The 13538-nt window shown below is 29.0% G+C and overlaps 1 protein-coding gene across 5 annotated transcripts in view; it reads left to right on the forward strand.

Annotated features, from left to right (window-relative positions):
- LOC117181435 (sterile alpha and TIR motif-containing protein 1) overlaps positions 1-13538 on the forward strand; it is a 468060-nt gene that overhangs the window by 415686 nt on the left and 38836 nt on the right. For all 5 annotated transcript variants that reach the window (XR_004468119.1, XM_033374088.1, XM_033374089.1 and 2 more), the window contains exons 4-6: positions 3064-3287; positions 6187-6430; positions 12363-12530. Coding sequence is in view for 4 of the 5 variants with exons in the window: in XM_033374088.1 (XP_033229979.1) it covers positions 3064-3287; positions 6187-6430; positions 12363-12530 (636 nt within the window). In the remaining variant the exon portion in view is untranslated. The remainder of the gene's footprint in view (positions 1-3063; positions 3288-6186; positions 6431-12362; positions 12531-13538) is intronic.

Raw genomic sequence — 13538 nt, forward strand, 5'->3', positions numbered from 1 at the left:
CAATTGCATTAATTTTACTCTTATCTTTTTCTTGATAAGTCCATGTCTCGCTACCGTATAGTACAGTCGGTACAAATATAGAATTATGTATTGCCATTTTAGTTTCATTTGATATATTTTTACTTCTGATAAGGGGACCTGCTCTACCAGTAACCTTCTTACCTTCATTTATTCGTCTATCTAATTCCTCATCTATCTTCCCGTCCCTAGTAAATAAGCTACCAAGGTATACGAACTTATCAACTTGTTCAATTCTCTCATCATTTAATAAAATATTGCATAGTGTTTTCTCACTCTTTCCTTCGAACTCCATAGTTTTTGTTTTATTTGCGTTCATTTTGAGGCCCATGCTCTTCATGCTTGCATCTAGTTTATTCAACATTCTTTGTTAGTCTTCGATAGACTCTGCCATAATAACCTTATCATCTGCGAACGCTAACTCACGTACCCTTACTGTTTGGAAATCCACACCCTCATCGTCGAAAAGAGCCATTCTTAAACACTTGTCCATAAATAATATAAATAACCATGAAGACATAACGCATCCTTGTCTAACTCCATGAATAAGATCGAAACTGTCACTCAGTTTCCCATTCACTCTTACGCTCGCTTTGCTACCTGTATATATTGTTTTTATAGCTTGTAGGATCCATCCATTGACTCCATACTCTTTCAGGACTTCCCAAAGTTCACTTCTATCTACCTTGTCAAAAGCTTTTTTTAGGTCAACAAATGCACAGAAAACTTTTGTTCCTACTCTCAAACTTTTTTCTGTTATTTGCCTTAAGCTAAATTTTTGATCCGTACATGACCTTGCTGGCATAAACCCACTTTGGACTTCCCAAATCTTTGCTTCTGTTATTTTCATTACCCTACGAATAAGTATCTATATATTTTTCAATATTAACTATTACATTTTGTGGCACGAATTTCTTTCTTTTTATGTAAGTATTGGACTGAAAATTAATATTTGTTGTTTGAGGATTTCATTTTCATCATTATTTTCACCATTTCAGTTGAAAATTACATCATTTTGATAGAAACTGTTACCATTTTTTGAACATTTTTTTTTGCTGAACATTAATTTTTTGCCCGAAAATTTAACTATTTCAGTTAAGCATTCATCGTATAATTTAAAAGTTTATATGTTTGGTTGATAATGTAACTTGTTTCTTGAAAAATATATCTCGGTTGAAAAGTCGTGTTTGGTTGAAAATCCAACTATTTCCTTCAATATTCGTCTATTTCATTTGTAAGTTCGTCTGTTTTGGTAGAAATTTAATTTATTTTAGTTAAAAATGCAACATTTCTCTATAAATTTGAAACAGTAGGATTAAAATATTTGGTTAAAAATGCGTCCTTTTTTGTTGTATTCAACTGTTTTAATTATATTCCTTACTCTTATCAAATTCCGAATAACTTATTCTCAAATCCCCAAATGCAAAATTGATGATTTTTTTAATTTCACAGTTTTACCTGCTTACTGACAAAAGCTCTTAAACTTCTTCTAAATTTTTCAAAGAATTTTAAAAGAGAGCGAGACATTATATCAGAATCAGAAATCAAAATAAATACCTACATTATTTTTAAAAATATCACATGTTTGAGTGGCAAATAATTCTGTGATTTGAGCATGAACAGCCTGTGCGATATGAAAGGAATTCGTGCAATAGAATCAATTTACCACTTGGGAAAACCCATTGCGATAAATATATCTTGATAGCGTATAGCTGACATAAAGTGGGTTCCATACTGTATTAAAGCTAAAATATTAATAATTCATAAATCGCCCTTTAAATACTAACTAAAAGAATGGGAATGTTGCATGAAATGAGATAAAAAGATATTTTGATTTTTTAGTAGCTCTTTGACGTATTCTAAGAAAGAATGTTTTATTGAAAAAGAAACATGGTTTTTTTCTCAATAAACTTTGAATATGGTGCCTACTCGCAGGATTTTTCGACAAAGGCATAGATTGTTTACAAATTGGTGACCTCATTATTCGCGGGAAAATTCAAACTACCTAAATTATGAAATTTAAAAATAAATAGTTTATAAACATGCATTTCAATTTTAAGTGTATAAATATCTCTAAACGGATTTAATATATTATTATCAAATGATAATTAATAATAATTACGAAGAAAAGCATTGAAATAGTCTCACAATTCTAGCCATTCCATTTACATATTACGAGCATAACCTTGCACTATCGTATTTAAAGTCAGAAACAAGTGTTAAGTTTTTGGCACAAAACACTTCTTAGATAATAATCTACCTTCTTTAGAGAACTCGCTGATTTTCAAATCCATTCTCCGCTTATTTGATTCCGCTTGTTTCGGGGTTTTGTTTTCGTTGTTTCATGTTTAGGCATTTATAGATTAGTTTAGACTATCAGCTGAATAAGGTGTCAAGTAGAAGGCCGCGAAAGTAAAAAATATATTTTTTTAGGTATTAAAAATCTGAAAAAAATATTTACTCTATAACGTTATTCACTGCTTTAAGTTTCTAAAAATATGTTTTATCGCATTTCACGAAACATCCCCATTTTCCGTGCGACAAAAAATTGAGCCGACCAGGCTTGGACTACACAACTTCTAACATCCCTAAAGATAAAGCAGGCCTAGAATAAAAATTCAGAAATAAACCTAAAGTTTCGCAAGATCTGATGATCGTGGATAACACCCAGGGTCAGATTTTTTCATCGCTTTATTGCGATTAAGATTCTCGAACCTACGATTCCTGTAGAACGACCTCGAGACTATATATGACCTTGGTTTCTTCCTTTCATTAACACATTTAACTGTCTCTAAATTGTACAAGAAACCTTGCCACTTTCTCACCTCCGTTCCTTCGCCTACTTTCTTATTCTAGTGACTGTCTCTTTTCTTCTTCCAATTTTTTTCTTTTTTTTTTCTTCTCTTTCTCTTCAGCCGGGCTTCATTGGCACTTGCCCAAAAATCGCAAAGAGCCACGTCACTTGGAGTAGTCGAGTCTTTCTTGACTCAAATTCTGACTCATATGTATGAATTTTAAATAGAATGAAAATTCTTGTTCTAACAGATGCTGACAAATCAGAGCCAGACCAGTAGTACAAGCACCACCACCAGCAGCTCGAGTAGGTTGGCCCAGAGGATCCTAACCTCCTCGAAAGAGGTGAAAACAAACTCCATGAAGAGCAATCTCACCGAACTAAAAAGGGGAATCACCGAAATGAAGAACATGTCTACCAACTTTTCCCTTTCGGCCAACAGGCTGCGAAGCAGTATGGAAAACCTTGTAGACAGGTGAGATTTTATTCTTGCGATTTCGTTCACCGAGCAGCTAGAAACTGATCAAAAGAAACGAATAGAAAAAAAAAATTGATACATTTTTGAGAAATAATAAAATGCTTTCTGCTCATTCAGAACAACTTACAGGTTTGTAAGTTCTAAGCTTTCAAATTTCAATTTAAAATTGTTTTCCTGCCTTAGTTTTAGAGGCACAGATTTCTCATTTTCGGATTTGATAAAATTCTAATTCCAGTGCTTCCGTCTGTAAATTCTTAGACTTAAATTCTCTCAAGTCTAAAAGGTTCCATTAAAGTTTTTCTTCTTAGAACTTAACACTTCAGTATTAATTTAAGATTCTTCCAGTTTTTTTATCCTTTTAAAACCTTCTAAATTTTAAGGTAGTTTTGTTAAAAATTAGATATCTGAAAAAAATAGTTTTTCTAAGATTTTAGGAATAAACAAAATAATATTACTGGTAATGTCATTTCAAATAAAAAACATTATTTATAATCAGGTTTGCCACACAGACACTTAAGTGACTTTTATTAACTTTTTTCTCAAATAACTTTTTCAAGATGAAGTCACTAGTCACATTTTAAAATTAGAAAAAATCACTTTAATCACTTCTTTCAATAAACTGAAAGAGAAAACCCAAGGATTTTTTAATTTTATTACATTTTTGTGTTAGTTCTTTTGAATTCTTTTGAATTCACAATGAAGACTTTTAAATTCATAGTGAATTCTTGTGGTTTTTATAAAATCCTTAGCCAATAATTCTTTTCACTGTTATTTATCTGAATTCAATCGAATCTTTTTGAATTTTAAAATTTGTTTACTGTTTACTTGATTTTTTAAAATTATCTTAACTTCGTGTGAATTTTAAAGAATTCTCTTTAATTGCCTTCAATTGTTTCAAGTTTACTCTAATTTTATTGAAAGCCATGCACTTAAATTCTTTGAAATTCTCTTCAATATTTTTAATTAACCCTGCAATTTTTTAATTCACTTGATTTCTTCTAAATTAATTCAATTCTACTCAATTCATTTTTTGTGATTTTCCATTTTCCTTAAATTTCTCTAAATTCACTCAAATTTGATTTAATTCGTTGCTTTTTCTTTTCAGATTTTTTTGCAATCCTTTTACATTCTGTTAAATTCGTTCTGAATTCTATTCAACACAAATTTTACTCAATTCGATGGAAATTTTAGGATTATTAAAATTTTGTTCAATTAAATTCTTTCAAATTTGTATGAATTTCATCAAAATCTCTTGAGTTCCCTTGAATTCTTCTAAACCAATGCCAATTTTACAAAAATTAGTATTATCCTAAATTTGTTTAAATTGTTACATGAATTCTTTGAAATTCTCTTGATTTTTTAAATATTCTCTGGAATATTTTGAATTCACTTGAATTCTTTTTGAATTAGTCTTATTATTCCCAATGAAATATGTTGGAAACGAATTCAATCACGCTGAAGTCTTTCAAACTTAACTTGTAATTTTTTGAATTTGATCAAAATCGTTTGAATTTCTTTGAGTCCTCTAAATTCACTCTAATTTGATTAAAATTGATTTCCAGTTCACTTGAATTTTTATGAATATCATCGATATATTCTTATTTCCCGCGAAATCCTTCAAATTCACTCGAACTGTAGTTAATTCGTATGTTTGTTTTAAATTTGTCCTGAATTCGTTCAAATTCATCTCGAATTCTTGTAAATCTAATTTAATTCTTTCAAATTCTTTTTCTACATTTTTTAAAAGTGTTTTTATTTTAATAATTTATATAGAATGTTTTGTCTGAAAAATAAGCCATGATTTATTTACAAAGTTCCAAATTTTTTTAAAGAATTGCTCAAAGCGACAGTAAGAAAAATTAAATAACAAAAACTATTGCTTACTTTTACATTCATAATAATATAGGACAATATTGTCCATTCATAAAAATTTTAATATCAGAATTAAAAAAATAATTTCTAATTAAAAACGTTTAATATTTAAATATTTTCAATTCATAATAAAAGTTAATAAGTTGTTAAACCAATTTCAAAAAGAACTTATTTCATTTTATGCGTGTAAATTATTAAGCATTTGAAAGCAAGTTTTTTAAATTAAAAAACATTGAAATTCAATTTTAAAAGTTTAAAATTCGAGAGTTCCACTTTGAGTGCTTTAACTTGTAGTTTATTTTTTATTACTTCAAATGGAAAAATGTTCAGCTGCAAATACTTCAATATTTTATATTTGTATTATGGTATAATTCTGATAAACTAAAATTTCAATTATTTCAAATACACGTTTTCACTTTCTGAAGGTTCGAAATTGTTTTTTTTTTTTTTTTAATTAAAGGCATTCTAACTTCGATTCTTTCGATTTTTCAACGTCACAAACATCGAAATTGAATTCAATTTTAACTTGTTGTTCATTGCTTCTACTTCAAATTCATTTCAGAAGTTAACCACAAATATATATTTATTGAAAATTCTTTCACTTGAATTTTGATGTTTAAACATTTTTTAATTTCGGAATTTCCACCTGAAATTCTAAATTAAGTGTTATTAAATTTTGTAAATTATAAACCCAAATACTGTAATCCCAACTAAACATTTTTCTCAATGTTGATCAATTCGAAAATTTCATTTAAGTATCTTTTCCTAACTGCCGAACGTTTGAAACATAATTTTTCTTTGTGAAGGGTTGAATCCAAAATATAACATCTTTCAGAAAATTCAACCTATTACAACAATTTAAACTTTTATCTGCAGAATTTGACTGAAATATTCCAACTCCTTTTTTAAAATTGCATGCTTAGTATTCTAGAATTGACGTCAGCGACCGAAACCACTCAAAAATCGTTTTTCCTATATAACTACCGAATTTTTTAGAAAAAATTATTAATTTTTTGTTTTACAGGGATACATCTGGGGCCGAAGAAGGCGACCTCACAGAACCTCTCGTCACATTTCCAGACCCTGACACCCCACCACCTGTCTCGGGAACTGTTTCGTTGACAGGCTCACCCTCACAACTGACCTCCCTAAATAATCTTCACAACATGAGTCCACCATTAAGCATCAATAATATGTCCAGTCTACCACCTGGTCAAGAAACTATGAAGTTTGAACAGAAAAAAATGACCAGTGCTTCCAAAACAAAGGTAAGTTCCCTTATTCTTATAGCTTTTTTTCGCCCTGAAATGAAACCGGGCGGAAAAGGTTACTTTCTGCCCGCTTTACATTCCCTCAAAAGCAAAATTTAGCCATATTTTCGCCCTTGATACACAATGTACTATTTATAACAGGAGATATTCAAAAGCTTAATCGATCGCGACATAGCATCAGAAATTGCAATTTATAGCTTGACAAATAGGATCGCAAAAGATGAAAGGGAAATTCATAAATTTGCGAGTTATCTTTTAACTAAGTCAAGAACCTTTTAAATTTGACATTTATGATTTCGAACTGACCCACTCTAAACAGCAAAAGATACATTTTCCAAACAAATCACTCTTTGGATTCAGAAAATCGTATAAATAGAAACAAATAGATTTTCATTATTTCTAATTGGAACATTTTTTCTAATACATATTAATTTATTTAAAAATCTTTTGGATGGCAATTGGCCAAGAATCAGTTGCATTTTCAATTCATAAATATTGACACTTAAAAATATTTAGTTCCAAATACAATATCCTTTTTCAAAATATGATTCTTTTTCTCAAACCTTTCCGGGTCCTTTTTGCGATAAATATTTTTATTTTGCTTTAAAACCGGTAGATGAGATCTGGTGAAACTACTGCGAAGATTCCGTTGATGTTTTGTGAGTATGTAGAAGTTGTTTCAGATAATCGAATCGAAAATTAAATTATCATTATTGCGGCAACTGGCAGTAAAAACAAATTCCATATAATTATGGGTCGATTTCACTTTACCTTTAGAATATTTTTTATTTTTCTCCGCAAGGTGTCGTGTTTGGCTCGTAAAGTTATTTCCTCTAGGTCAAGGACTCGAACCTCTAACACAAAGAAATGACAGTTACTCACGAACCGAATCGCTCGGCACTCAACAATCCACAAACTATTTTACTCTTGCAACATTCCCCTCTTTCGACATCGACTGGTTAAAATTTACCTCGCACTTGCCAGTTTCAAGATCGCTACTCTAATCCTCTTTTTTTCGACTAGACAAACAAATGCTGTATTGAATTTAGGTTCAGCAAACCTTAAACCAGGGTGGTTTAGTCTTGAAGACTTAAGCAAGTAAAAAATGAAAGCGTCTGAAGTTTAAAATTGTTGATAAAAAACATTTTTATTTTTCAACTGTAAATATAATACGTAAAATATTTTAAAATGAATTTATAAACTATTTTCAACTTAAAAATAACTTCATAATAATATTTTTGTAAATAAATGCTTTCCTTAAATTAAAAATATTGTTTCAGTCTAAAATATTCAAATTTCAACCCATTTAAATTTAAATTTTCTTAATTAAGACAAAGAATAATTATACAATATTTATCAATATTTAACTGTTCATTTAAGACTAGTAAATTGAAATCAAATATTTAAAAGTAAACCATTTGAAACTAAATGGTTTGATATCGAAAGCCGTAAATCGTTAAAATTTCGAAAGGCTTTTAAACTTTGAACGTTACAATTTTAATTCTTCTATTTAAAAAATATTTATTTTGTAAGTAAAGTTGTTGAAATTTGATGCATAAATAGTAATTGTACACTTACTATTTGTCGAGAAAATTTGAGTAATTTTCAGATATTTATAAGGTTTGAAAAGTTTCAAAATAAATTTAAAAAAAATTAAAATTATTTTAAATAATTTCAACGAAGTGTGTGTACCGATAAAATTTGGCTATCCGTACTGAAATTTCGGTTCAAATAGCCACAGCCTCATTCAAAACAAAATTTACATTTTTGCAGATTTCAAACTAAAAAATTGAAACTTTTTAATAATTCTAGATTTCTCTATATTCATTAATAAAATTTTAAAGCTTTTCAAGCATGTTTAAACTATTTAAGATGAAAATAATTGAACTTATAATTTAAGAAGTGTTCAGTTAAAAAAAAATTGAATTTCTTAATTTTTAATGTTTCCAGCTCATAATTCCTTAAAATAATCTAGTTTTGAAAATTTTGAAGTTCATTGATTGACTCTTCAATTTAAAGCATTGAAAATCATAATGTAGATTTATATTTTTGGAATGAAGTCTGAATCTTTGAACTATGCATATTTTATAAATGTTAAAAGTTCTAAATTTGACAGTTTATGTGCATTTCATTTAAAATATTTGAAATGAAAAGTGTTAGTACCTAACTTCAATTTTATACGTGTAATTCATTAAAAATTTAAATTCAAAATTTAAAAATTAAAAAACTTTAAAATTCAATTTTTAAAGTTTGACTTTCAAGAATTTTAATTTGGCTGCTTTTACTGGGAACTGGGAAAAAACCGGGAAGTGACCAGGAGTTTTTTTCTTCAATCAAAACGGTCACCCTGCTTTAAACCGAACAGTAGGGTGGTCCAAAAATGCATATCGTCCCCTTTCGTCGAATCCGCAAAAAAATAAATGCGTTTAAAAAAAATTATATTTAGAGGCTCCGCAGGCCTCATGAAGTTTAATAGATATTGCACATGAGAAAAAAATATGTTTTTGTCCATTTTATTCAGAATCGTCAAAATTAGGTGAATCGAGTTTATACTCAACAATTCTCTTCACACTTAAACATAGAATACGAATCAAAATTTTATTTTTCAAAATCACCCTTATTAGTCTGTTTTATGGAATCCACAAAAAACCCATAAGTAAAAAATTGGGGGTTGCTAGTTTTTGACGCTAATTACATAGGCCCACAAAAAAAATTGTCTGCACGAGACAAGTGACTAGGTTACCCTTATGGATTTTGAGCCGCTGAATCCGAATCCAGTGATCCCAACTTTGGCATGTTGAGCTTGCCTGGCACAGCGTCACTCATTGGTCGCTGTTGGCGCGTGATCCAAACCGGATACAATAAACAATTGTTGAAATTAAAATAGATAATTATTATAAATTGCACATAAATATCAGAGATTACCTAATTTAGAATTTAAGGTCAAAACAAAAAAATAATGCGTATATTTTGTAAATAATAGCATATTTTCTTTAAATTCAAAAGCTGAATTTATATTTCATTAACCAAGGCTTTTGTATTATTTTTCTTCTCTCTCCTTAAATCACAAATTAAGTTATTTCTGCTATTTATGTGCAATTTATAAAAATGTTCTATTTTAAATTATTAATTATTAATTACACCCGATTAGAATCGCGCGCAAACAGCAACCAATGAGGACCACCAGCGCAATAGCTCAAGATCCCAAAGTTGGGATCACCGTCCGAGTCTGACCTCATGATTTCTCCTACACGTCTCAGTTTTCTTCTAAGTGCAGAAAATAGGAGAAAACCTAGAGATATTCAGGACATTATTTTGATAATACAAGTATACGGAAGAATAAACGTACGAGTGTCATATTCTTATGGGTTGGGTCTCGTAAAGACCAAATTCATGCAGAAAACTTCAGCAGTGTGCCTCCGTTTCCCCTAGCTGGGATAAATCTAAGGAAATTGAAGGTCTTGCTCATGTTCTACAGGCTTATATGGGAAAAAATAACAAAAATGCAATATCCTTTGCAGATTTGTGTGCTAAATTTAAGCTTGAACACCACATTTTTCGAGCTTGATCTATTTTCTCTTTAGATGTAAAAAGAAGGGAAAACCTAGGGATTTTTTGGCCCACAAAAAAAAGTTGTCTGCATGGAACAAGTGACTGATTTCGCACGCAAAACTGCAAAGGAAATGAAATTTTTGTTATTTTTTCCTTTATAAATTTATATATTATGAGAAAGGCCTTTAATTTCCCTAGAATTACCAATTGTCTATTTTCGCGTATACTGGCATTATAAAATAACATCCAGAATATCCCTATGTTTTTCGCTATTTTCTGCATCTAGGGGAAAACTGAGACGTGTACTAGAAATTTTGAGGCCAGATTCGGATTCAGCGGCTCAAAATCCATAAAGGTAGTCTAGTCACTTGTCTCGTGCAGACATTTTTGTGGGCTTGTGTAATTGTTAAAAAGTTGCATTTTTTCTAAAAAATTTAACTTTGCTTGGGCTTTTCAGTTATGAAAAAATAAGAATTAAACATTGGCGAAAAGCATTTTTTAAATACTCTTTAAGTTATTTATATGGATCATATTAAATGTAAATTTTCCTTGAAGTAGTCACTGAGTGTCTTTCTTTAAATTAATATTAATAATAATATTTATTATTTGTTTCTAACAAAAAAGTCAAAGAAAATCTGAACATTTCAGAAAACCCCGCAATTCTTTGGCATTACTCTAAGGGATAATATTTATAAACAATAGTGCATTGTTTTAATAAGTACGTTTGTTAAATTGTATTAATTATCATCTCGCTCCAAGTGAAAATTTAATAATTTAAATATTTCAGAAAAACCGCAACTTTCCAGCATTATTTAAAGAGAATATTTTTTTAAATAATAATAAATTCTTTACATAATTATGTTTAATAACTTGAATTAATTATTACCTTAAGCTTATTGAAAAGTGGACAAAAAGTGGAAAGTTTTAGAAAGAACTGCAACTTTCTGGCATTATTCTAAGAGAATATTAATAAAAATAATAATAAGTGGTTCAAATAACTAATTCTATTACAATGTTATTTAATTGAATTCTAAGAGAAAATTACTGTAAACAATAATAAATTTTTGAAACAATTGCTGTAAACATGTAATGATCAATACAATGTGCTAGAAACAATTTGTATTTAAAAACTGCAAACAAAATCATAACTAGCGTCAAAAACTCGCAAAACCTAATTACCTATAAAACCTATAAAACAGACTTACAGGTTTGATATTAAAAATTAATGTTTGTCTCGTGTTCTATGGCTACTTGTGAAGAGAAGTGTTGAGTTCCAAATTGATTAACCTAAAATGGACAATAACATTCTTCCTATAATTTACTTTTTTTTAATTTACACTAGCGACTGATAGTCTTTTGGATTTTGATTATAAATAAACTTTTTTTTGAAAATTCAACTTTTTAAATAAAATTCATGTTTTTGGCTCGAAAATTAAACAATAGAACACTCAACTATTTCGTCGAAAGTTGATTACTTAATTGATCATTTATTTCTTTGCATGTAAATTAGAACTGTTTTCTTACAAATTTGTTTCCTTTTTGGTTGAAAATTACTTTTTTGAAATAAAGTTTCAATCTGAATTTAAGAAAAAAAACTAATTTTCCACAAAATGGTTGAATTTTCAACTAAAAAGATTTTTCAGTGATGGAAGAAAAAAAATTTGAACCAAATTATTGAATTTTGAAATCAGAAAGACATACATACTTCCTACAAAACAGTTGAATTTGCAACCTAGAATTATGGCATTTGCTATTTTTTGCTTTAAAAAATGGAACAAAATTTTTTAATTATTTGAAACGTTCGTTCCGTAGACAAAAATGTAATATTTGTAAAATTCAGAACGACGCAAAGAAAAACTAACCAGTATTTGAAATATTAATTTTTTCTTTTTATACCGAAAGAATTACATACACTTAGAATTTATTTTATGAATAAACTATAAACTTTAATTTGTAATTTGTATAAAAACAAAACTTTTCATTTATCCAATTTCAATTTTCGTGCAACTTTGAGTAGAACAGTTGGCACTACCTGGCGGGAATTTTAAATTCCATGATATGTATTTTTTTTTCTTTTACAAAAATGATCATAGTGCCTGACAAAAAATAATTAAAATCCAAGTAAGAAATGTATAATATCCCAATTGAAAAAACAGATTATACTGCTGAAGTTACTGATGCTGACAATTGTTGTTTTTAAAAATATAATTGTGAATGACGCACTGTAGAAAAATTTTCCGTAATGATGTATTCGATTTGACTTCGCGGAAAGAACGTTACTATCGGAATTGACTAAGCGTGATCAAATAAAAGCTAGTAATCTTGTATTTGTTAAGTAAGTTTAAATTATGATAACCAGTCTTCTTTTCTTTTTCAGGTCGTCACAGATGGTTTTAGTGCGGAAAAAGCGATCGCGAATAGCGCAGAAATGAGAGCAGTACAAGCTGGGGATGTATCTTACAAAGAACAAAGTGCAGCCAGTGCTGCAAGGGCACGTGTAGAAATTGATGGAGTTTCCGCAGAAAAAAGTGTGGCCGCCGCGAGGGTAAGTTATTCACTTTTTTTAAAATAATTCTCAATAAACTTTTAGATCTCTTTAAAAAAATGCTTTCTAAAAGCAATTCATTAAAGTTTTTTTTGTAAGATTTTATATTTTAAAATGATAATATCAATTCTTTACTGTAAACAAGATTTTAAGAGATATTAAGGTATTTCAAAAGATTTAGGGCATTTCAAACGATTTCCAAGAATAACAAAAGAGGTGTTACAAATTTTATAAATACGAGAAGTTTCATAGGTTTCCAATTACACTAGAACCTCGATTTCTGCAACTCAACTCCTGAAACTGATGCTCTAAGAATGCGGCAGTTCTAGAAACGCACAAAAACAGTTTTCAAAAATCGAGGTTCCAGTGTATTTAAAAAGATTTCAATAATTCAGGAATTCAGAACCACTTCCATGGATTACAAAATATTTTAAAGAGATTTAAAAATATTTTTAAAGAATTCACGACATTTTAAAGGATTTTAAGGGATGACGAAGTATTTTTATGGACTCTTAAGGATTTTAAGGATTTAAGAACTATTTCGCATATTACAAATAATTTTAAGGGATGTCAAGAAATTCTAAAATATTTCAGAATAATTCATGGAATTTTCAAGGATTTTACGAGATAATTAAGTATTTCGATCGGCTTTAAGAGATTTTGAGGGATTCTAGGAAATTAAGAACGATTTCCGCAAATTACAAAGAATTTAAAAGTAATTAAAGAAAATGTAAGAAATTTCAATTAATTGTTAAAGAGGTTTCGAAATGTTTCAAAAGAATTCACCGATTTTAAAAAGATTTGAAGAAATAACTAAGTATTTTCACGGAATTTTAAGTATTTAAGAACTATTTTCACGGATTTCAAATATTTTTAACCAATCTCATGAGATTTCAAGTGATTTCAAGAAATCTTTTAAGAGATTTTAAAACATTTCAAAAGAATTCATGGAATCTCAAGGGTTTTTGAGAGATGCCGAAGGATTTCGACGGACTTTTAGATATTTTG

Source organism: Belonocnema kinseyi, chromosome 10 (assembly GCF_010883055.1).
Source record: "Belonocnema kinseyi isolate 2016_QV_RU_SX_M_011 chromosome 10, B_treatae_v1, whole genome shotgun sequence".
Lineage (NCBI taxonomy): Eukaryota > Metazoa > Arthropoda > Insecta > Hymenoptera > Cynipidae > Belonocnema > Belonocnema kinseyi.